This window comes from Artemia franciscana, unplaced genomic scaffold, assembly GCF_032884065.1.
Source record: "Artemia franciscana unplaced genomic scaffold, ASM3288406v1 Scaffold_1206, whole genome shotgun sequence".
Taxonomy (NCBI): domain Eukaryota; kingdom Metazoa; phylum Arthropoda; class Branchiopoda; order Anostraca; family Artemiidae; genus Artemia; species Artemia franciscana.
The window spans coordinates 12,639-39,024 of record NW_027062762.1 but is presented as its reverse complement, the minus strand read 5'-3'; the positions used below and the strand labels follow the sequence as shown (position 1 = coordinate 39,024).

The following is a 26,386-nucleotide window of genomic DNA, read 5'->3' as shown; positions in this document are numbered from 1 at the left end:
GAGGGGGCACAATATGTGCACTCTTAAAGTCTCAAGAGAATCATAATGGTCATTATAGGATGCATAAGTCAATTATAATAAAAATAGTTTCTGTCATAAAATAATTCAGCATTGTCTAAATATAGCTTTGTCTAAATGGAAGAGTGGGAATGACTGATAAAGATGTGTGAATCAGGGGCACCAATTCAGAAAAATGTAAGGATGCGAGCGGGGAAGGACTATTCCTTTTTTTTTGAATAAAAATACAAAACAAAGGTGTTTTTAAAGATCTAAAAGGAGCATTTTCTTTCTGTTTGCCTACTTTTTAAAATAAAAATATCAAAAGAGGGTATTTTTTACAATCTAGCCAGTGTAATTTCCTCCGCGTCCTGCCATAATAGGCATCCCTGTTTTAAATGGGGATCCCATGTGAAAAGGATAAAATAGACACACATATAAGAAGCTGAGAGAGGCCAACATCAATAGTGAAATCAGCCCATCTTCAAATATGCAAGGGTGTTATTACTTATGCACTAGGAGGAGGAGGGGGAGAAATTTAGTTTTCTATTTTCTTTAAATGAAAAAAATAATAATCTGAGGGATCAATCTCCCTCAGATATCAGATCCCCCATTCCAAAACGCGTCCCTGATTTCAGATCCCTCAGATCTCAGATCCCCCATTCCAAAACGCGTCCCTGATTTCAGATCCCTCAGATCTCAGATCCCCATTCCAATACGCGTCCCTGATTTGACTAGGTAGCCTACATATGCAAAAAGTGTGAAGAGAGACGCATGTAAAAAGCTGAAAGAGGCTTCTTCTTTTTTTTCTAATCTTGATGATATTTCCCCCCCTATTTTGCTGACTCAACTGTTTGAATTCAATTCTTTGGTTTGATATTAACATAATTCTTTTTTTTGTTATGGTTGTCATTCCTGACAAGCCTTTACACTATTCGTAAAAATAAATGAAGAAAGAGAGTTACTGTTTGACACACTAATGAATATTTTTGTAAAGAAAAAGAAAAAATAAGCTGTCCAAGACCACTACATTAAAAAGAAAACTATGGGTTAAGCCAAATTAACACCAAAGAATATTTCAGCATCAAAGGGATCACACATTAGCCATAATAAAAGAACTATCAAAATGCTTAGCATTATTTTTTTTTAACAATTCATACATATTGCAGAAAGTAAAAAAAAAAAAAAAAAAAAAAAAAAAAAAAAAAAAAAAAAAAAAAAAAAAAAAAAAAGTCTACACACACACATAATACACTTACTTTGTTTAACTTCTGAAAAATCATAAAAGGTTCAATTAAAATCTCCTTCATTGCTTCAAAACTGGGGTCAAACTCCCTTCCCTGGTTGCAGGATTCAGTGCAAGTTACATAGTTGATGGCTATTTTAGCAATAAGCATCCATAAGTCACTTTTGGGTGATGAGCCACAAAAAATCTTCATTTTTTGCAATAACAATTGGATAACTGAATATGGCTTATTGTTACACTGAACTGAGATCATAGCAAAATCAACTAGCTCATTCCTGCAAGAAAAGACATATGAGCAAGCAAAGGAATGAGTAGGGGGAGAGGAAAGCGGAAGTTACAGCAATTTTGGCTAATTTAGTTCAAGATTATATTACAAATACAGATAAGAGGATAAGAGATTAAGATAGACAGATGAACAGATAGGAGGGATTAGGGTACTAGTTAATTAAGCACAACATACAAAAATAATGCTTAAGTTAGATCTCAGAAAACCGGTTTCATAGCCACAAAGACAAGTGACGGATGATATAATGCATTGGAATTGTATAGTTTGGGCTATATATTTGCACATTAGGAGAAGGCGGGTAAGGCTGTCCAAATACTTTCTTCTCCCTTCTAATATGCAAACATGTAGCCTCAGTTATATTATTATATAAACTAGAGGTTACATGAAAGTTATATTTGATAAGGATTAACCTAACTTCACCTCTTGGGTGTGTTTCGTTTAACTAACAAGTATCAGAATTAGCCACAAAAACATGGGCTTAAAAATACACTTTAAAAAGCACACGTTCTATCCATGATTCATCACCACATGTTCACATATCTGGGGATTGGAAGAAATATGCACACATTGGATACCCAATGAAAATGCTAAGAAAAACATTGTAAAAGCAAAAAAAATCTACATATTATGACATTTTACTTGGTCCCCTATACAAACTTTGGAACTTAGTCTCCTCTAGTAAAAGTATGAATTAGCTCACAGGCTACTAGGGACCAATAAAGTCAAATCTTAAAGCAGCCTAAACCTTAAATGAAAACCATAGTTATTTTTATTAAAATAGCTCGGGTGTTCCAGTTCTTTTAAAGAAAGATACAGGCATATGATTAAAAATTAAAGCGAATTATACATGAAAAAACTAGACAAATATAATAGCCATAAACAAGGTAAAAGTTAGCCGGTAGTTAGCCTACCAGTTAGCCGGTAGGCTAACTGGTATCATATAAATTTACGAGTGAGATATTTTTTAAGGTAATTAGAAATCATAGGTGCACATACGTAAAATCAAAGGGGAGGAAAGAATTTATTTCTAGGTGTTCACAAAGAGCTTACTTATATATCACTGGTTTTCAAATTTCCTAAGTAGAGAACCAGTTTTATTTTACTAAAATTAAATAGACGACTAAAAAACTGAGAGTTAAGCTACGTCAGGTTTTGTAAGTTTCAAAGGGATGAAATGACAAGAAAGAAAACAATGACAAAAGTAAGGTGTGCTTAAAAGAGGAAAGCGTAAGTTTTCCATTGTAAATGTTTCCTGCGACGTTTTTCTACCAATAATCGGGGTGTTGCCGTTGCTTAAATCCAAAAAGGGCTGTGGTGTCCATTTGAGCTTTACTGAAAACTAAATAGCTTAAACTGAGAGTTTCTTTTCAAAATAGATTCTCCACTGGTTAAAAAGGAATAGATTTAAAAAGAAGAAACCACTGATAAACATTCATTACATAGCAAACTAATAAAAGTTAACTGATTGCAGCAAATATTCCAACATAAAAAAAAAAATTCCTCAAGGTTGAAGCAGTTAATTTTTTATATAACTTCTGAACCCCAAGTAACTGGTAGAACAACTAAAAATATAAACTGAAAAACAAACAATGAACCAAAAGTTTAAAGCAAATATATTTTGTTTTAAGTAAAACAGAAATAAGACGCTAGCTTTATGGAGATTTCAGGGACGACAATATAACACTTATATTTGGCAATTCTTAAGTTTGACTTCATTGTTTATTATTTTTGTTTATTACGAAAGTAAAACAGTTCAAAATAGGGATGAAACCTTTTTATTGACAGTGAATAGATATAAAATTATTTAACTGGATATTTCAAACACATATACAGTATTCGTGAGGTGTTATTTATCATTATTATTAGATTATAATTGTTCTCATTGTTACATACATTGTTATTATTATTTATTATTGCATATGTTATTATTACATTCAGCGTATCAGAGAACCCTATTATAGAAGTTTCAAGCTCCTATCTACAAAAATGTGGAATTTTGTATTTTTTGCCAGAGGGCAGATCACGGATGCGTGTTTATTTGTTTGTTTGTTTTTTTCCCCCAGGGGTGATCGTATCGACCCAGTGGTCCTAGAATGTTGTGAGAGGGCTCATTCTAACGGAAATGAAACGTTCTAGTGCCCTTTTTAAGCGACAACAAAAATTGGAGGGCACATAGGCCCCTCCCATGCTAATTATTTTTCCAAAGTCAACGGATCAAAATTCTCAGATAGCCATTTTATTCAGCGTAGTCGAAAAACCTTATAACTATGTCTCTGGGGATAACTTACTCCCCCACAGTCCCCGTGGGAGGGGCAACAAGTTACAAACTTTGACCAGTGCTTACATATAGTAATTGGTTATTGGGAACAGTACAGACGTTTTCAGGGGGATTTTTTGGTCGGGGGGATGGGTTGAGAAGAGGGGGATTTTCCATCGAGGCATTTGTCATGGGGGAAGAAAATTTCCATGAAGGGAGCGCAGGATTTTCTAGCATTATAAAAAAAACAATGAAAAAATAAATATGAAAAAGTTTTTTCAACTGGAAGTAAGGAGCAGCATTAAAACTTAAAACAAACAGAAATTATTACGCATATGAGGGGCTCACCTCCTCCTAATACCTCGCTCTTTACGCTAAAGTATTTTTAGTAATTTCAACTATTTATTCTACGGCTTTTGTGATTCAGGGGTCATTCTTAATGAATTAGGACAAAATTTAAGCTTTAGTGTAAAGAGTGAGGTACTGACGAGGGGGTGAACCCCTCATATATGTAATAAAAACATGAGGATACAAAAGTTCGTTACGTAAGCTAATTTATAAGTTACTTATATCTTTTACTAATAAAAATATTCGTAAAAAATTAAAAGTTCTAGTTGCCTTTTTAAGTAACCAAAAAATCGGAGGGCAACTAGGCTTCCTCCCCCGCTCCTTTTTTCTCAAAATCATTCGATCAAAACTATGAGAAAGCGATTTAGCCAAAAAAATAAATACGCAAATTTCGTTTTAATTATTCCTCTGCGGAGAGCCAAAATCAAAACATGCATTGATTCAAAAACGTTCAGAAATTAAATAAAAAAAACAAGTTTGTTTTAACGGGAAGTAAGGAGCGACATTAAAACTTAAAACGAACACAAATTACTTCGTATATGAAAGGGCTGCTTCCTCATCCACGCCCCGCTCTTTACGTTAAAGTTTTTTACTGTTTTAAAAAGTAGAATTAAGAGAAAGAGTCAAACTTTAGCGTAAAGAGCGGGGCGTTGATGAGGAAGCAGCCCCTTTCTTATACGAAGTAATTTCTGTTAGTTTTAAGTTTTAATGTCGCTTCTTACTTTCAGTTAAAAAAACTTTTTTTTAATTTAATTATTATTAGGATTCACTTGTCCATTCATAGTAATCTCTCACCGCTTTTAGTGTGACGTTTTATATAATGGCCTTTCCGGTTTTTAACCTTTAGATTTGCTCTTTATTTTTCATGGAAAAACTTTTGTTTTTAACTGAAAATTTTTCATATATATATTGCAGTAATGTTGGCTAATAAGGTTTATTAACGATAGCAATTAACGCTAATTTTCAGTAGAGAAATAGCAGTATCTGTCATATGGGAGTAGCCACAAAAGGATTTTGGAATTCTATATGGCAATTTTGGCATACAATTAATAATGAACAGCCACATAAATCTTCAAATACTTACTTTGATGACCATCTACACTAGTTGGTAAATGTTTAATAACATAACGCTTACAAAAGGCACTAGATGTAGCAATTGCCTTTCAAAGGAGTCCTTAAACACCTCTCCATGATGTTTCAGCACCCCTATTAACTACATCCCATCACTAAGAAATGGAAACACATCAGTTCTTTGATAATTCCTGTTTATCCTGTGTTTGTAGTTGTCAATTGTTTTTTCTTTCTGTTGTTTCCTTTCTGTTTGTCTTGATTTTTACTGTATTTTCTCGGCCCTGCCAATTTTCTTGTGACGGGTTATAAATGAAATGATGATGATGAGTTTATCCCATGTGAAAAAGTGACTGTAATTGTTGCTCAAGATGGGGGACTTCAGTTTCCCAGATAGGGTTTCGGCTATGGTGATTCCATGGTGTGGTTTTCAGTTCAATATAAAAACAATGAAATAATAACATCATTTTGTCGGTTTTCAGGCTATTTCCCGAAGTTCCCGTAAGTATGATTTTACTACGAACTTTTGCTGTTAGGAATAACTGAAACAATATTTACCTTTCCTGAATCAGCTCTAAATGACAATTCTTCTTTACTTGACATTTTTTTCAAAACACATTTTATAAAATTTGAGCTGTGAGCTAGGGTTTGGTTAGGAATACCTGAAACAATATTTACCTTTCCTGAATCAGCTCTAAATGACAATTCTTCCTTACTTGACATTTTTTTCAAAACACATTTTATAAAATTTGAGCTGTGAGCTAGGGTTTGTTCTTTACTAGGTTGTCACTAAGGAGGCAACCATGAAATAGAGCAAAGCACACTTCTTGTTTCTTAAAAAAAATTAAATTAACCTAAAGGTAACACAACATAAGGCAGAAGACACAAGGAAAACCACAGACAAACATACACACATAAACTCAGACATAAAGATGAGAGACAAAAAGGGAAAAAACAAGTAATTGGAAGAAAAAAATATATAAACATATCTGGACAGCCTACAGGAAAACAAAATGATTTTTAGAATATTTTGTCAACAACTGTAGACTTGAGCACTTCTGCATAAATTGATTCCATTAATATGTAATAAATGTGTTCTAATACTGGACCAACCGTATAGTATGTGCTTAACTCCGATAAAATAAAACACTCAACCTCTCAATACTTGTATAGTTGAATCAACAAAGAATATGCCACATAAATTTGCCAGAAGTCATGCCTCATTGGTTGCTTTTATCCTGTGTGCTTCTCATGTAAAAAATTCCTTGAGAAGTACTAAGTCTATTAGCATTGATCCTTTTCCAGCCCTGTTTTAGGCTTACATTGCTTAATATCAATTTCATTTCCAGTCTAATGTTGTTTTTTTTTCTTTTCATAAATACCCATCTCATACAAGCATACATATAGTCCATAAGGTCCAAATTATTTAGTGTTAGCAAGTTGATCTAACTATGTGCTTAAGCAAGCTCCTGTCTAATTAAGAAGTCTTATGCCCTTTTTCTAATTTGTTTATTTTTCTATCTGTATCAGTGTTTTCGTTCCTTTTCTTAATTTTATCATCTCATATTAGCAATCCCAGCTTATAAGTTGATTCTAACATGGCATTCATGCTTGTTCCAGTCTAGTTAAAAAGTATTATGCCATTTATTTTTTTTCTGCCTCTATATTTTTCCCTTTGCTTAATATTCCTATCTTATATTAGCAGGCATGCCATCTGTATGATCAAAATTAATTATTGTGTAAACAGGTTGGTCAGCCATGATGTACAGACTGGCTATTGTCTAGTTAAAAAGTCTTTTGTCAAATACTCTAACTTCTTTTTCTACATTTTCATACAACTTCATTTTCCCTAACATTTTTATCTAGCTTCTTTTTTTTATCTGTTTGTCTTTTTCCTAATATACTGATATTACACAAATACCACACATATGGTGCAAAAATGACTCCATGGAACAGTACTGGAAAGGAAGAAAGAAGGAACAAAAAGAGGATAAATGACAAAAAAAAACTTTGTTAGACCTACCACCAAAACCTAAAGCACATCCAGACAATAATCCAACACCACTGGGTAAAGGTGTGCCAATTGCAGAGAATTGGTTGCAATTATCCTTCACTAGATTATGAAAATATTTCTTTTTTGAAAATACCCTTTCCCTATAAAAAAAATCATCCTCCCTAGATTCTAAAATACAAATTTTGCTCCCCCTCCTACTAATTCGTAAATTGGGGCTTGAGTGGGAAGACCTCTGGAAAACAGCACAAATGAGATACCACAGAAAGCTCATTTAGGATGCCCTGCCCTGGTCTATTTGGCTGCAAAAATGACAGATTTAAGGTAGGTTTATTATCTTACACAATTAAAATAAAAAAACTCACCATTTAGCTATTGTATCCATGTCAATTAGAACATCTAGGAGATAGTCTAGCAATCTTTGTAAGAAATTATTCCCTCGACTCTTCTTAGCAAAATCTATAAATTGTGCGTCTCTTCCAAGTGTAAAACAGATATCTTTAATCTCGCTTTTTTGCAATCCATTACTCTTTGTAGTATAATCTAATTCTTCTGACCCACCAATAGTAACCAGTCTCTTTATAAATGAACAGATTATCCCCTCTTTTAAATCACTGTCAACATCTTTTTTAATAGAAACTTCAAAATAGCTAAACATCTTTGGATAATTTTTGATAAATAGATCATCTGATATCACTGGAACTCTTGGATCAGATCCACATATCATTTTCGTGAAAATTGAAACAAATCTATTCATTAGACCAGGAAAATGTGCCAAACTCACAATATAATTACACATTCCCACTACTGTACTTTGGAAAAGTAGAATTTCTAAGTTGAATTTACTAAGAAGGTGGAGCCAAACGTCAATCTTGGCGTTTATAATCTCCAGGTTGTCTCCTCCTGGCCTTAACAAAGGTTTCATAACAAGAGCAATCCTCTTAGGATTTTCGAATACCTGATGGTATAAAGAGAAAGTGTCTATTACTTTTTTCCATGCAATTAGGGCTTGAATTCGAAAAGCCCCATCTCTAGAAAGCAGGGCATCCTGCTCTAGTTTCAGCATACCATTTAAAATAGGAATGTCAATATTTAGTCTTTTACCAAGCAATTCTAATGTCAACTCGAATGTTTCTAAGTATTTTGGGTCATGGGTTGCTACCATTCTGGGCATATAAACATTACAAATCTTAAATATTTCCTTTCGCAGATCTTCAGTAGAGTCATATCTTTCATTGTTGACGATACTTCTCAGGATTTGAATTGCTTGCTTTCTTAAGGCCTCATTTTCGCTGTATACACCTTGGTATATAAAAGGCAACATTGCTAATATGGATGGTGCAAATTTTATGTATTTTGCACAATTTTCAAAGCATTTTACAATGCTAGATCTTAATCTCGGATCAACTGGATCAATATTGACGAATTTTTCCAAAGATTCTAACACCAGTTTGCATTCATTTTTGTTGGAGCTGAAGTTCATGATAGCCAATTGTTCAAGGACTTGTATGTCTGGGGCTTTATTTGAAATGAGTTTGCTATGTAGATTCTCAAAAGTTTCTCTGGAGAAAGACATTGCTTCACTGAAAACAAAATAGAAAAGTTAACAGAGTAGATGTAAAATAAGGGAAGAGATGAAGGCCCTGATTGTGGATTTGCGCCCTGTAAGAAAAAAAACAAACAAAAAAACTAAGCTTTGTCTTAGTTTGACGCCTTTTAGTCCTTAGGAATTGTTAGTTCTTTAGAAAGAAAGTGTGGCCTCAAAAAAATACCTACGTCACATATATGAGGATGGTAGACTAAGGAAGTATGTAACTATAAATTCAGCAAGATTTCGTTTGTAACTGGAAGGAGATTGTACCACCTTCCTTAAAAATTTAACTTACATTTATACGTTATAAAAGAACTCAAGACTTTGAATGAATAAATGTGCTGTTTCTGGATGTGTTCCAAGTGAAACATTGCCCACTGTTCATTGCAACAGATGTGAACAGTGACTTTGCATATCACACTTGGATACATCTGATGCCATATGTGCTATTTTCAAAAAAATGATTAAAAGTCTGACTGTTGTGTAGAACAGGTAGCAAATCAACTAAAAATACATTTCTCAAATTTTAAAAGATACTCTCAAGTGAAAACTGTGAACTGGGTACACTTTTTTCTTTATTTTTTTTTATTTTTTTTTTTTTAATACAGCTGAAACTTTCAGGAAATGTGCAATTAAGTGTCTAGAGAATATACTACCACAAGACTATTCAAGAAAATGCTTCTTTGTAGTACAGACTTTACCCCCTTTTTTTCTATGTGCAGGAAGAGAGATTGAACCGATTTTGCTAGCATTTCTAAGACATAAAATTACATTAGGCAATATTAAAGAACTCAACCCTCTGAATGAATAACTGTGCTATTTCTGGATGTGTTCCAAGTGAAACATTGCCCAATGTTCATTGCAACAAATGTGAACAGTGACTTTGCATGTCAATTTTGATGCCATGTATGCTACTTCTAAAAAAATGATCAAAAGCTTGTCTATTGTGAGAACAGGTAGCAAAATCTACTAGAAATACATTTCTCAAATTTTAAAAGATACTCTCAAGTGAATACTGTGAACTGAGTACACTTTTTTCTTTATTTTTTTTTTAAATAGAACTGAAACTTTCAGGAAATGTGCAACTAAGTTTCTAGAGATGTTAATAGATGTGAACAGTGACTTTGCATGTCACATTTGGACACCTGATGCCATGTATGCTATTTTCAACAATATGATTAAAAGCCTGCCTATTGTGTAGAACAGGTAGCAAATCTACTAAAAATACGTTTCTCAAATTGTAAAAGATACTCTCAAGTCTCTCCATAATGAAATGTGCAACATATTTGATGATTTGAAGGACGATATACAATCAGCACTACACTCAGTGAAAAACGCATGTACAAACACTCAAGATTCCCATGCAATCGAAAAGTTTGGTACTTGATGTTCACAATAAAAAGAAAAAAAAAAACAGTAAATACAGAAACGAGGATATTACAAGCCAGTGAAAAACGTACACCATAACGCAAATATTTCGGTCAAGACCTCCGCTTGACCCCCCTCAGTGAAAGATAATAAAACAAAAATTAATAATAAAATCCAAAGATAATATAAAAAATCAGACCTTAACAAATTACATTGAAAGGGTTGTCATAGTTTAGTTTTTGTGTTTGTTTTTAGGTTTAATTTTTTAAACTATCCTTAGATTTTTACTAGTAATTTTTATTTTGCACTAAGAACAGTCAAGCAGAGTTCTTGACTGAAATATTATAGTCAACGGTTTTCACTGGCTCATACTATCCTCGTTTCTCTCTTCTTTACTGTTCTTTTTTGTTGTGTAATGATTAGTCAGTGTGGTCTCAGAAATTATTTATGTTCAAAACAGAGTTAAAATAGTTCTTTCATTGCAACTTGAAACATCATACATCTGTAAAATGATTAAGCACAAGAAAGATACAAGAGACACTCGAATCTGATAGCTTGCATCATACCAGACAAAAGAAGTGATGCCCAGTTCACCACCTCTTTATTGAGAGATCAATTCTCAATCAATATCAGTCCAGTAAAGAACCTGAAATGTCTACCTAGTGGCAACAACCCAGGTCTGCTAGAAGACAAAGTCTAGTTCTACTTTTCAGTTAGGTCTTATTAACTGACGATTGATATTCTGCAATGCTCAAGGTTGAAAATAGGATATATTTCCCTTCACTCTGATGCATTGAACACAGATCAAAAGAAAAGGAAAGAGCTCGTGGAGGACACAAAGAGAATAAGAAGTTTCCAAGAAGAAGACAAGAAGAAGAAGAGCATAACTTTTGAACATGAAATATCTGCCTAGGGGCAACAACCCTGGTCTGCTGGAAGACCAATTTTAGTTCTATTTTTTAGTTAGGTCTTATTAACTGACGACTGATATTCTGCAATGCTCAAGGTTAAAAACGGAATATATTTCCTTTTACTCTGATGCATTGAACACAGATCAAAAGAAAGGGAAATAGCTCGTGGAGGACACAAAGAGGATAAGATGTTTCCATTTCTGGATGTTTTTCTTTAAAAAAAATAAAAATAGCCTGGACTTTAAAATTTACAGAAAACCTATTAACAATAATAGATTTTTGTTGATCTTCTCCAAAAATCTATTCTAGAATTTTTTAACAATATTCTGGAAACAACAGAAAAGAAAGATGTTTTTTGTTCTTAACCATATGTTCCAGGGCTGACTGAAAAACTTAAAAGAATTTTACAAAACAATGGTTTAAAACATTGTAAACCATTAAAACAATGGTTTAAACAATGGGTTAAAACAATGGTTTAAAATAATGGTCTAAAGGTAGCTTCAAGACGTAGTAATACTTAGGCTAGTTTTTTTTTTTATTCTGGAAAGGATCGAACTTCCATAGAGCAACAAAGGGTTTATAAGATCCAAAGTACTTGTGGAAGCTCTTATGTGGGACGTACTAACCAGAATTAAAAAATGAGGTTACTACAACATCATAATTCTATTTCATCATCATTAAAGTAAAATTCCAAACCTGAAGATTTCACGTCGGTTCTATCAGAACATATTTATAATTATCCAAATCATTTTATTTTGTTTGAAAATGTTTCTTTAATTACTAGTGACCAAGGTTTAAAGCAAATTTACAGGGAAATAATAAAAACTAAAAAAAATTTATTCCAGAATAATTCCAAAAACAGCGATACAGGTGAAATTGGATTGAATTCAATTTATGATAATTTACTGAGATCAAATAAAGTAAATATTACTCCACCTAAGAGCTATGACCTTGGTCCATCTGATATGTCAGATAAATCTAATGAACCGGAACCAAAAAGGTCAAGCAGATTTGCTTCTGCTGTTTCATTGAAAAAAATAAGAGCAATAAATTATATGTAATTAGTTTATTGGGTATAAACTTTGTTTGTTTTGATTGATGTCTTTAAGTTTTACTGCTGAGAATGAATTCTGTATATGTGTTCAAAATATCCATTAAAAATTTTTACATCTGTTCACTGTTGATTAAAAGGTTTCACGAACTGTTATACTTTTGTCATGGAAAGGCAGTGTGGTCTTCGAAATTATCTACGTCCAGCAGACCTGGGTTGTTGCCCCTAGGCAGATATTTCATATTCAATAGTTTCACTGTCCTGCAGTAGCTGTCCTCTTTGTGTCCTCCACAAGCTATTTCCTTTTCTTTTGATCTGTGCTCAATGCATCAGAGTAAAAGAAAATATGTTCTGTTTTTAACCTTGAGCATTGCAGAATCTCAATCGTCAGTTAATTAGACCTAACTAAAACATAGAACTAGAATCGGCCTTCCAGCAGACCTGGGTTCTAGCCACTTGGTTTGCAAATTGTATACAAACTTTATGACGTTGCCATTATAAATAATACAAACACTACATTAAATATAAACTTTACTACCTTGCCAGTAAAGAATCCTCATCCCACATTCCCAATATCCAAGTGACCTCTCAGATGCCCCCTGTTACCTTTGTCACTGATGATGCTTGCAAAAGACTAAAAAAGCTGAATGCAAATAAAGCATCTGGGCTTGATAATCCTTGCTCAATGTGTCTTAAAGAAACTGTTGAGCACAAATCACATTCTTTCACTTCCATCTTTTGTATCTGAAGTGCAAGTAGATAACTACCCAGAGATTGGAGGCAAGAAAACATCATGCCAATCTTCAAGAAAGAAAACAAAGATTGTTCTAAAAATTACAGACCAATTAGTCTTGCCTCAGCATTTACAAAATTACAGGTGCTATTATCATTGGTGCTCTTGTGATCTGTTTTGAGAGCAAGAAATTATTTGTTATTAGTTCATATGGTTTTCATAAAGGTATGTTAGTTGAAACAAATTTGATTTGCCCTTATTACATTATTACTACAATTTTGGAAACTTGTAGACATTCTCAGTAGTAGCAGGTACATTTTACATTTTGGTCAACTGAGTATCCCATCCATGATACCCCTGAAGTTTCCTCTTGATATGATAAGCTGTTCCAAAATATTGCTGATACACCTGTACCAGCAATTTGTGTTCACATAAATGTTTTGATTTAGTTCAGTGTTTCCACTGATTTTTGTAATATCCTCAGCCTTGTAGTACTTGCTACAGAAGTAGTGGTTGTAGTGATAGTAGTGGTAGCAGTAATAGTACTTGTGGTAGCAGTAGAAGCAGAAGTAGTTGCAGTATCAGTAGAGGGCAAATATTGCCTATTTGGTTAATTAATCATCTCCCTTATTGTTTCCTGAAAATTACAAATTAATATCCTCAGTCATTCCTGAATTACTCCCTTTTGACAACCCATGACACATAACATGTTATGATTTAGTTCAACACTCCCCGCAACATTCCCTGACAGACTCATTTTCATACCTTTCATATTTTGGGAAAGTAGATGTCAACATGCATTCCATAATAACCTTATATACCCTCAGGCATAACTTAAAGCCCTTACCATGGGGTTCTGGGAGGGGGCAACCCTGGAGGCATTGAAATATGTTCTTTGGACTATTTTAAACAAAACTGCTATTGCAAATTCCAATCAGATGCATTTGGTAAAAGAGGGGTAGTCGGGGGAGGGGTTTACTTGACCTCCATCACTATTGACTTTTAGAAGAGAATTAGAGCATCTAACTTCGATCAAATGAGCCACCTCTAAAGTTTATACAACCATCCTTTCCATAAGAAGATTAAATGCCCCATGGGCATAACTTACAACCCTTGTCCTCAAGCTTTGGCAGTTTGTATCAACCCAAATCCCTTGTTATACGATCTTTTGAATATTATGAATAAAAGGACTGTCTCAAAATTCTATTGGATGTTTCTTGGGAAAACCTGATGTGTTTGTGTATGGGGTGAGGAGGGGGGGGGGGGGGGTAGCTACACTCTGATCACTTTGAATCTTAAAAAGGGCAATAGAACTTCTGCTTACCAATCCAATGAGTCTCCTCCAAAGCATATACAACCATCCTTTCTATAAGTACCTTATACACCCCCAGGTCATAACTTACAACCCTTGTCATGAGAGCTGTAGGGGGTGGAGGTTGTTTTCCTCCCAGACATAATTTACAGACACTCCAACTACAATAAACATAATTGTTATCTCCAAATTTTGATAGGAGGTGTTAAAGGAAATGATGAGTGTGGAGGGGGGGGGGGTTGGTTGCTCTCCAAATACTTTGAATCTTAAAAAGGGCACTATAGCTTCCAATTTCAAATCAAATGAGCCCCATCTGAAATTTATAGAACCATCCATTCCATAAACACCTTATGCCCCCTCGTTATGACTTGCAACCATATTCCAAAGGCACTGGCAGGTTGTCTCAACCCTAGAGGTATTGTTATATGTTCTTTGGACTATTTTGAGCAAAATCGCCATCTCACAATTTTAATCAAATTCGTTTGGTAAAGAGTGGTAATGATGGAGGGAGCTAGCTACCCTCCATCATTTTTGACTCTTAAAAAGGAATCCGAACTTCTAATTTTCAACCAAATGAGCTTCTTATAAAGTAAATACAGCCATTTGTTCCATACAAATATAAAGTAAATACACCCATTTGTTCCATACAAAATCTTGAATACCCCTGGGGCTTCATTTACAACCCTTGCCCACAGACTCTGGGGTTTGTTTCAGCCCTTAAAGCCTTGTTATGTGATATTTGAACTACTTTGAATAAAATTGCTATAACAAAATTTCTATTAGATACATTTTTGGACAATACAATGTGCACGTGCGTGGGAGGGGGGGCGGTAGTTAACCTCTGATTACTTTGACTCTTAAGAAAGGCACTAGAGCTTCGGATTACCAATCCAAAGAGCCTCCTCCAAAGTTTATATAATAATGCTTTCTATAAAAACCTTATATGCCCCCAGGACATAACTTACGACCATTGCTTTGAGGGCTGGGGGGTTTTTATCCTCAGAGACATAATTTCTGGACCTTTCAACTACATTGAACAAAATGGCTATCTTAAAATTTTGATTGGAAAAGGGCACTAGTCCTCATAGATTCCAATTGAATGAGCCCTTTTTGAAGTTTCTACAACAGGGTTTTCTATAAAAAAAAAACCTTGTATGCACCAAGGGTCTAGCTTACAACCCCCTTCTTTGAGGGCAATGGGGTTGTCATCCTTAAAGACACAATTTCTGGACCTTTTAACTATGTCGAACAAAATGGCTATCTCAAAATTTTGATTGGATGTGTTTGGAGAAATGGTGGGTGTGGGAGGGGGCTTAGTTGCCCTCCAATAACTTTTGACTATTAAAAAGGGAACTAGCCCTTTCAATTTCCGATTGAATGAGCTCTTTTTGAAGTTTCTACAACAGTACTTCCTATAAAAACCTTATATACACCAAGGGTCTAACTTACAGCCATTGCCCTGAGGGCTATGGGGGTGTGATCCTTAAAGAAAATTTTTTTGGACCTTTCAACTATGTTGAACAAAATGGTTATATAAAAACTTAGATCAGCGGTATTGGGGGCAATGATGGCGATGGGAAGGGGGCATTTGCCCACAGATCACTTTTGACTATTAAAAAGAACACTAGCCCTCTCAGCTTCCAACTGAATGGGCTGTTTTTACGTTTCTACAACAACACTTTCTATAAAAACCTTATATGCCCCCAGGAAATAACTTACAACCCTTGCCCTGAGGTTTGGAGAGGGGTGCCATCCTCAGAGACATATTTTCTGGACCTTTCAACTATGTTGAACAAAACAGATATATTAAAATTTTGATTGGATGTGTTTGGGAAAATGATGGGTCTGGAAGGGGAGTTAGTTGCCCTCTAATCACTTTTTACTATTAAAAAGGGCACTAGCCCTTTCAATTTCAGATTGAATGAGCCCTTTTCGAAATTTCCATGACAACTCCTTTGATACAGAGTACCCTTGTGAAAAAAAAAATACCAACAATACGTTGTGCCAACATTGTTCTTTACTTAGACAGTGCTATTTTACTGCCTATGATTTACTAAGCTAACAAAAAACAATTTGGTATGAAAGCTAAAACTAGAGGTATAAAAGTAGTTTTCAGGAAAGTTTACATTGTGTGATCAATGTTCATTGACAAGTAAACGAACATGGGGTGTGTGTCCCCCCTTTCAAAAGGAAAGTAGGCTACAAGGGAGTTTTTTTTTAATTCAAAGCACATACTTCTTGTGGAAAAGGTTTTTACCTAAAAACTTGGTTGAGGTGCATAAAGTCTGTTCGAGAAAATTCTGAAATAAATGATTTTGTGGACTGGAGGCTAGTGGTATCATGAACAGTCAAACTGCCCCCCCCCCCAGCTGGGGGTATAGTAGTTCCTACTAGTGTTGGACAATATTCAGTGGTGCAGAGTCCCATGCAGAGGCCTGTAAATGGGGCCCCAGACCACAGATGATGCAAATGCAGTGGAATGTGCCTAGTGGTAAGCAAAAAGTCATCTTTGCGGCAGCTGTACCAAATATTTATGGACAAGTATATACCCCAGCTTCATCCAACCCATCACAGCATTATATGTGCACAGTGAATAACGCAAATGATGGACTTGAATCAGGCCAAGTTATGCCATAACTATATGGACAACAAGTGTACAGCAATCGAGCACCAGTGCTGAACCAGGCACAGTATGCTTGCACAGTGAGTAACAGATATCATGGACTTGAAGTGGAAGAATGTGAGTTAGATGGTATTAACCATTCTACACCTGACACAAACTTAGAATCTGATGAAATGGTTATGGTAAATCCAAGAGTAGTGGAAGGACTATGCTCAAGTGGAAAAGAGAATAACTTGAAAAGGAGAGTGACCTCGCCTATTAGTAATGAAAGTGTTCAGGTTGAAAGGGGAGCACCAAAAAGACGATTTGTTCACCAAAGACCAGACCAGAAGGGCAAATGCCTGTCACTTGCAAAAGACAAGAGAAATATTTCAAACATCCAGATCCCAGTATTAAAAGCACCTGAAAGGAAATGATACATGGAAGTGTCATAATCAAAGCAGTTGATATAAATGCCAAGTTCTCAAATGAATACGAGCTTTGCATGTTTTTCAAGGTAAAAATTAGTGGCAGATGAAGGGAACACTATTTACTTGCATTTAAAAGATGAGAGCGGGATGAAATCAGTACTGGAAATCAAAACTCTGAATAGCATAGAAATAACAGTTTTAAGGAAAGAACATGTATCAAGAGGCATGATGAAAGGAATCCCTTTATACTTATCAATTGTACAAATTGAGGAAAGTATCCAACCCGCTGTGGCTGTAAAAGAAGCCATGATTGCCCTCTGAAACAGGAGAGTGTAGACGAGCATACCAGCAGATACAGGTGCGCCAATTGTAAACAAAACCATTCATCCAATTCATCAGTATGCCCATTAAGAAAGGAGAATCAACAAGTGCTAAAAGTGGCAGAAAAGTATTGCATGGGATTTAAGAGAGCAAGGACAACATTTAGAAGTTATGCTCATGCAGTCAAGAATAACCTAAATCCTGAGAAAAGAATAATCAGTAAAACCACAGCAGAGTTGCAACAAATGACAGCAAAGAAAATAGTGATTGTGATGCTTATAACCCCCAGGAATGCTGAGTATTGAAAACTTACCATTGAATGAAAAGGTAGATAAACTGTGTGAATTGGTTGACCAAATGAAGTTTGGAAAACTATTCCTCAACAATTTATGGCACAGCTTGTCTTTCTACCATTGCAAGATTAGAGGTAATCCAAAACTTAGCCATAAGAATTGCATTTGGAGTAAGAAAAACAACACTGTTAGTTTCCTTCTATCAGAAAGTGGTCTAGCAGACCTGGAAACACGAAGAAAGATCAAATTTTTAAAATATGTACAGAGGATTTTGGTCATTAGAAAATAACCACCTAGTTAATTAAAAAATCATCAAATCTGGTCGCCAAGCAACTGCCAACATATCTAAAGCAAGAAATCAATCCAATTGCCTTGAAGCAGCATTAGAAATTTGTAAAAGTTATGGAATTGATATAGTACTTTCCAAAATGTTAAGAGTTGGTGAAATAGGTGTCTCTCCACCATGTGAGGAAAACAGGATCAGTTCAAGATTAGAATTCAATATGGACCAAGATACTCCAGCCGACTTGGCATTCTGCATGATGATGGACAAAGAGTACAAGGGATACCTTCCATTATTCACCAATGGATCAAAAGTGGAAGAAATGAAGCATGTAGGAGCAGCATTTTGGTACCCTTTCAAAAATGTGTCCAAAAAAATTTAAATTACCTCCAGAGAGCAGTGCATTCCTGGCAGAAGTTTATGCCATTAAGAAGGTGCTGGAGTTCACTGAGGAATCTGTTGAAGAGGACAAAATGACCATTTGTTCTGTCAAAAAGTGCTATTCACGCAGTTGTAAATGCTAATACTAAGGCAAAAGCAAGTAGAGATGTTCTTACATGTTACATTAAACTACAAGACATATTAAAAAAGAAGAAAGTAGTTATTCAGCGGATTCCTGCCCACATTGGGATTTCTGAAAATGAAATAGCAGATTTGAAGGCCAAATCTGCAGTTGAGTCAGGAACACTTGTACCTGACATGGACACTCCTTACAAAGTTATGATATTTGATACAATGATTAAAGAGATTGATTGTCAGGGTTTTAAAATGAATAGAGATTTAACTGGGAATCTTTTTGTGACAATGAAAAAACAGAGAAACATAGAAACAAAGGTGTATAAATAACTCCCTAGATATGAAGCAAAGAACCTGTTTCAACTCTGATCACACCATGCTGGAGTTGGTTGCTACAAAGCAAACTTTTTGGGACAGAATGAGGAAAGTCCTAAATGTGGTGTGTCAGAAACTATAGAACACTTGATGATAATGTGCTGTGAAAGCAAATAGAGACCTGAAATAACCAAAGTTTTCAGACAGAAGAAAGTGCAGCTGAGCCTACATATTTTATTAGGAGGATTTGATAGTGAAGAAGAAAATTGTATGTCAGTTAGTCTTGTCATACAGTTTCTGACAAGAATTGCAAGATTAAAGGACATTTGAATTATAGCTTCAGGAAAGAAGATTTCCTCCTACTATTTATTAAGAAGTGAGAATTGACTTGCTGTAGAATGTCCTCTAGGCTGAACAGCAAGAGGGGAGTTAAAATCAACATCAATGTTCATCTAAAACTTCAAAAGTTTGAGAACTTTCAGTGTTAAAAATAGAAATTTTCTTGAATAAGCATCAAATACTGTTAAAACCACTTAAACTAAAAAGAGATGCTGGCCTAGCAGAATAATTAGTCTTATCCAATCTCAAATCCACATGAGACAGAACAAATATTTTGGAACAGCACTGATTGTTTCTTGGCAATGTGGACATTTCCATGTGCCCAGACAAAATTGAAACTGAGTTAATTTCTCCAAGTGTTGCTGTTCTTGAGAAGCACCAAACAATTTTTGAGCAGATGACATCCACTTGCTGTATTGACGATGTTCAATCACTAGTGGAGCCACCCCTACAGGGTGAACTCATTGTATGCACTTTACATGAGGTACCTTCCAAGGAATATTACTGTTTTAATCATAACAGATGATTTTCAGCTTAAAAATTTCAATATTCAAATTTCATAGGGGTCATACAGAAGAGAGAAAATCATAGCAAACCACTTAGTTTTGTGTAGACCAGCAATTCGTAAATTGAAATTAATAGGCTACTTTCTAGTTATTTTTTTTTTAATCTTACTGAAATTCATTTTTAGTTTTTTTTTTTTATATTGACCATATTCTTTCTTAATATTATAGCCAAAAAAAAGTTTTGATGTTCCCCTTAATACTTTTCTGTTTCTTTTATCAGGTGGCCAAATATAAGCCAGAGATGGCTAAACCAGTACCAGGGGGCCCAGGTTCAGCACAGTTGACCACTTGTATAGATCTAGGTGGAAAAGTGGTGAAGTATTACCTTAAATTTACCTTAAATTGCAACTTGGAGCAATTTCTAAATGTTTTTTGATTTGACATGCTCAACAACTTCTTGTTGCTTGAGCCAATTCCTGGAGAATTAATTAAGTCAAAACTTGCAAATCATGGGCCAGTCTCCTATTTATATTGGACCACCAATTAATATTGAATATGAAACTGAGATATTGATATTGGAGACAATATTTGGAAATTTCTGCTTGTTTCTAACTTTTTTAACCATATATCAGTGAACATCCAACAGAAAAATTCTAATATACAATAAGTTCATGTTAATATCTAGCATAAATTTGAAGTTCTAGGGGAAGGGAGCTGCCCCTCACCTTCCATATACCCATGGAACAGTCAGCTACATCTAGCCTACCTTATTTTTAAATAATATTCAATATCCAACTAGTCTTAATTTTTTTGTAATCAGAGGGGCTTATTGGTTTTGACAGATTACAAAACCCATCAACATAGACCAACAAAGAATTGAGATGCAAAACAACAGAGGAAAATAATCTTTGGGGCTATAATCTAAGACCATCAGGTGAGGGGGTAGATTATATTGTCAGAAATGTCAATATAATATTTGGAAAGTGCTTATGCTATAGCCTAATGAGAAGTCTAGACTAAAGGAAGCCTACTTATACTAAGCTAGTCTACTTTTATTCTATTAACCTTATTCCTTCAGAACAACAATTAATATCACCTGTTAGCTATCTCTTTATCCAGAAAAATTCTAGTTGATTGACTTCTTGCTATCTCAGAAAGGGGTTAGGTTAGGAAAATGAAACTTTCAGGGATGGGTCTACAGGCTAAAGTATGTCCAGTGAATGTATTTTGAAGTACCTACCTCCACTTCTTCTCTCTCTACAGGGTCCTGACCTTTGATGAGCTTCAAAAATGTGTGTGTTATAAAAGTGAAACCATGCAAAATAGATCTTCTGCTTGAATGAAGCCCAGCAAAATTGTTTTCAGCTTCACAACTTTGCTCAATCCCAATTTATAAGGTTTTAAAGATATGTAAATACATTTCCTAAATTTTGAAAATAAACATTGATATGGCTCCAAATTCTAGTCAAATAACATGAATTGCATTTTCAGAACTAAAGGCAAAGAAAAAGCAACTGGTAACTGAAATTTAAGGTAAAATGTTGCTTTATCAAAGTTGTCAATAGGTATACCTGTCATGTAGGCAAATTTCAGGGCCTTCTAGAGGGGGGAGGAGTGGAGATGAGTACTTTGAAATACCATCCCGGGACATACTTTGGTCAATGTTCTTATTACCTAAACAATTGTTTAGGGCCATGAAGCTATTGTTAATAGATGCATTTTGACTTTTTGAACATCTTTTCTCTCTTGCAAAATTACTACAAACTCACAGTTATGGAGTTATTATATATTTGCACATTAAGGGGGGGGCAAAGCATAACATATATTAAATACAGCAATGGTTAGTTTACATATTTGATATATGCTATGCTGTACCCCCAGCCCCCTGATGTGCAAATATATAGCCAAATTTGTTTCTAAACTATTACAGAATTGCAATTTCAAATATCCAATCAATGAAAACAGAAATGATTGGGTAAAATTCTAGTTAATTGACTTCTTGCTATCTCAGAAAGGGTTTAGGTTAGGAAAATGAAACTTTCAGGGATGGGCCTATAGGCTAAGTATGTCCTGGGAAGGTATTTTAAAGTACCCACCTCTACTCCTTCTCCCTCTAGAGGGCCCTGAAATTTGCCTACATGACAGGTCTATACCTATTGAAATTTTGACAAAACAACATTTTACCTTAATTTTCAATTACTAGTTGCTTTTTCTCTGCCTTTAGTTCTGAAAATGTAATTCCTGTTATTTTAGTAGAATTTTGAGGCAGATCAATATTTTTTTTAAATATTTAGGAAATGTATTTGTACATCTTTAAAAACCTTATAAAATGGATTTGAGCAATGTTATGAAGCTGAAAACAATTTTGTTGTACTTCAATTAAGCAGCAGATCTATTTTGCAAGGTTCCACTTTTATAACACACATATTTTTAAAGGTCATCAAAGGTCTGGGCCCTCTAAAGGGAGAAGGAGTAAAGGTAGTTGCTTCAAAATACCTTCCTGAGACATACTTTAGTCTGTAGATCTATCCCTGAAAGTTTCATTTTCCTAACCTAAACCCTGTCTGAGATAGCAAGAAGTCAATTAACTAGAATTTTACCACGATTGCAATTCTATATGTGTAAATACAGGATATTTGGGCCAGAATAACTTCACAATGGTGAGTTTGGGGTAGTTTTGCAAGAGAGAAAAGATATTCCAAAGTCAAAATACATCAATTGACAATAGTTTCATGACCCTGAACAATCGTTCAAGTAATAGGAGCATTAACCCATACTTTAGCCTGTAGATCCATCCCTGGAAGCTTCATTTTCCTAACCTAACCCCTTTCCAAGAGAGCAAGAAGTCTATAAACTAGAATTTTACCTTTCATGCTATTTAACTTCTGTTTTTCAACAAAATTTCACCAAGACAGGCCTTTACCAAGTTTTGCTAAGCTTATATGGCCCATAAGTAGGCCAGTAGGCTATAAATCCATCCTATACAAATAATTAGCCTATCTCAAAGCACTGATTCATAAAATCTTCACTCTCAGCTGGGTGTAAAACAGAAAGATTTTAACACTTACATCTTGCCACAAAACTTGCTCTTATTCAATATAAGAAGAATTTTACAACAAATTCATTCAAAAACTCGCCATCTTTTCAAATAAAAATTGCTGCTGAACAGGGGAATACAGACCTAATAACGCTAAAACAAAACAAAGCCAAATGTTCCGGCTAAAACGAGCCAAAAACGAAATTTCGTTACCACAACCGCGCAAACTTATTAATTTGGCGGAAAAGTTAAAACGTGGTCCCACATAAAAAGAACAATTTCCTCCGGTTCTCCTTAAATTCTGTGCCTTTTGTATGAAGGACTTGTTCAGCCAAGGCTTGAGACAGGTATGGTCCATGCATCCCCCTTTTTCAAAAAAGATGTTAAAATTATCGAAGATGTCTAGAGAAGAGCCACTAAGGTGGTGAGTGGACTGCAGGAACTCCCTACCCTAAAAGGCTATGCAATCTGAAACTCACAACTCTGGTTTATAGAAGAAGATGGGGTGATTCCACTTTGGTTCATAAGCTTAATAATTCAAAGGTATTTCCTGATCTCCTTCCTCTGGCGTCTCAAGACTCTTGTACAAGGGGAAATAACTTGCAGTTATCCAGGCATTTCTCCTCAAAGCGGTAACACGCCCATTGTCTTACAAATGACTTTGCCAACTTCTGAAACAAATTACTGCCAGATACTGTTGCTGCCCAAACCACAAACAGCTTTAAGAACCATCTTGACAATGAATGTTCAACAAAAGAATGGAAGTATAACTGGGAAACACTCAAATCAGCAACATCAAACCACTAGTCAAGTGTACATATTCAACTATGTGCCATGTATTATCAACTCTGGAGTTAAAAAACAATGAGTCACCCGGAGAAGATGGTCTCCCTCCTGAAGTTTACAAGGCCTCACCACACGTTATAGCGCAGCAGCTAGAAACCCTCTTCAGTCTGATATGGGAAAATAAGACCTTCCTGTCTTATTGGAAGGTGTCAGTTGTAATCCCAGTATTTAAAAAGGAGGACAAATACGACAGCCGCAACTACCAGGGGATATCACTCATGGATGGCTACCAAAGTATTTGCGATGATTATGCTTAAAAGGTTCGAAGAAGCAAGGGATGAGCGAACACGTGAAAATCAGGGTGGGTTTCGAAGAGGGAGAGGGTGCATTTTTTCAGATCTTCACTCTTCGCCTTATTCTACGACAGTGTGAACGTTACAACCTCCCCATAATTAACATGTTTCTAGATTTTGTGGCTGCGTTCGACTCAGTAACCTGCAAAAACCTTTGGCAAATCATGGTGGAAGACGGTATGCCAGTTGAATTCGTGGAGCTGTTGAAAGCCTACTACGAGCATCGCAGATCGATCGTAAGAGTGCTGGGCGAAGAAACTGAGCCCTTCAGGGTAGAAAGCGGTGTGAAACAGGGGTGTATATTGTCCCCTGTTTTGATTAACTACTGTATAGATTGGATTCTAGAAAGGGCACTCTCAAGTTTTGATGTTGTTGTTATGGGATTAGGCATTAATGTTTCTGACCTAGACTACGCGGATGACATCGACGCTCTTGCTGCTGATCCAGCAACTGCCCAAGCAATGGTAAATAAAATAGCACATTTCTCTCAGCTACTGGGTATGAAGATCAACATGGCCAAAACTAAAGTCATGGATCTAAATATAAAGTCAGATTATCAGCTTGTTCTTTACGGACAAGAGTAGGAAAAAGTCAATAGCTTCACCTATCTTGGCTCAGTAATTGACCCTTATGGAGGCTGCGACCTTGACGTACAGAACAGAATAAACAAAGCCAAGGCTATCTTCTCACAACTCCGCCACCATTTGTGGAACCGGCGGGAGATCGGCATGAAGACAAAAATTTCTGTATATAAAGTGGCTGTTAGATCTGTCCTCTTTTATGCAGTCGAAAGTTTGCCACTGAAGGCGCTTCATCTCCATGATTTGGAAGTCTTTGACCACCACTGTCTACGAAAAATCCTGAAGATCCTATACTCTGACAGAATCTCAAATGTTGATGTGCGCCACCACTGCTGTAAAATTGAACCCGCCGCCACGATTGTCAAACAGAGAAGACTGCGTTGGCTTGGTCATGTACTTAGAAGACCCAATTACCGCATCATGAGACAAGTACTTCTAGCTACCTTGTTGCCAGATTGGCGCAGGCGACCTGGCGGTGAATTAAAGAATTGGTGGGCAACTGTCAAGAACGACCTCAACCCCGTTGGCGGATTTCGAAGATTTGGCAGAAAGTGGGAGAGCTGCTGGCTCCGGTTTGCTGAAGAGCTGGCACAAGATCGCGACAAATGGGAGTCAACCATACGCAGTCTTCTAGATGCCGGGTGAGGCGTCCTCGTCTGGTCCCGCTACAAGTACAATTACAAGTAAATCTGGAGTTTCTACAAGGAAAAATCCTTGGATTGCTCCAAGCTGCAGTTTAAGGTAATTTAAGGTAATCTTGCCTAAAATAATTATTAACAACTCTTCATATGCCGAATCTTCAGATGCCAGCAAAGTAATGCTAGAGTAACATAAAGATGTCTCTCCTTTATAATTTTTGTGCTGTATATCTTTAAATAGCTAACTTAAAATGAACTATTATTTTCGGTTATTAGCCATTACAAAATACATCTGTAAAAATGTTACAAAGAAGATTACTGATACAATTTTTATACTTGTAATTTTTTTTTTCTACCCCTGGGAACAATCCAGCATATAATGAATAAATATGATCAAAACAAGCATACAAATCAGAGATAACGAAGTAGGGCCGACTTAAAAATAAAGCAGTATGTCGAATTTCGCCATTACTAAAATAATAATTGTGCTAGTCTTTCAAGCCAAAATTGTAGCACGAGTGATAATTTTACCATCTGAAAATTAGATCGAAGTAACTGTAAGGTAGGAGCTTAAGGTAAGTGCAGTTTTACACTGTTACGCTCCTCTCCTCTATGACTCTGATTTCAAGAAAGTTCAACCAAGATAATCCAAAATCTGGTCCCTGATAATGTATTCTAGATCCTCAGAATGGCATTTCGCTGTAGATTGTACAGTAAAATGTATATCATTTTGTCAAATGATCATTTTTTCAAGACTTGAAAACAAGAATCATTGAATTCGTGCGCTCATCAAAATCTATTTGCCTTACTAACTAAGCCTGTTTACTCCAAGCAGTTCCCATCCCACCACCAGTGTTATTAGAGAATGCAAGAAACTGTAACAATAAAGACATATTTTGAAAAAATGAATATCCTCTTGAGCCTTCCACATAATTCCGATTCCGTTTATTTTTTTTTTGCAATGAGTTTATGTTTTCTTGAAGGATTTCCCCTTTTAGGTGTAGACACTTAATCCTTATCCAGTTTGTCTTTTAGAAAAGAAAAATAGGCCTTCTTTGACAAAAAGATATTTCAAATAGAACTTCAATGTCTGTGAAGTTCTTATGAGTAGTTGCCGTCTTTCTTCAAGCAGAGAATAATTCTGCACATCCAGCATAACCATCAAGACTTATTCCAATATCTTAACCTTCTGCATCCAATGGCATT

General features: G+C 35.4%; 1 protein-coding gene across 1 annotated transcript in view; it reads right to left on the bottom strand.

Moving 5' to 3' along the window:
• LOC136042381 (telomere-associated protein RIF1-like) overlaps window positions 1-22,966 on the bottom strand; it is a gene marked incomplete in the record, with an annotated part of 125,733 nt that extends 102,767 nt beyond the window's left edge. Inside the window, 3 exon segments of the mRNA XM_065727361.1 lie at window positions 1,257-1,518; window positions 7,579-8,796; window positions 22,854-22,966. Of these exon segments, the coding sequence (XP_065583433.1) occupies window positions 1,257-1,518; window positions 7,579-8,789 (1,473 nt within the window).
• Between the last annotated feature and the right edge of the window lie 3,420 nt (window positions 22,967-26,386).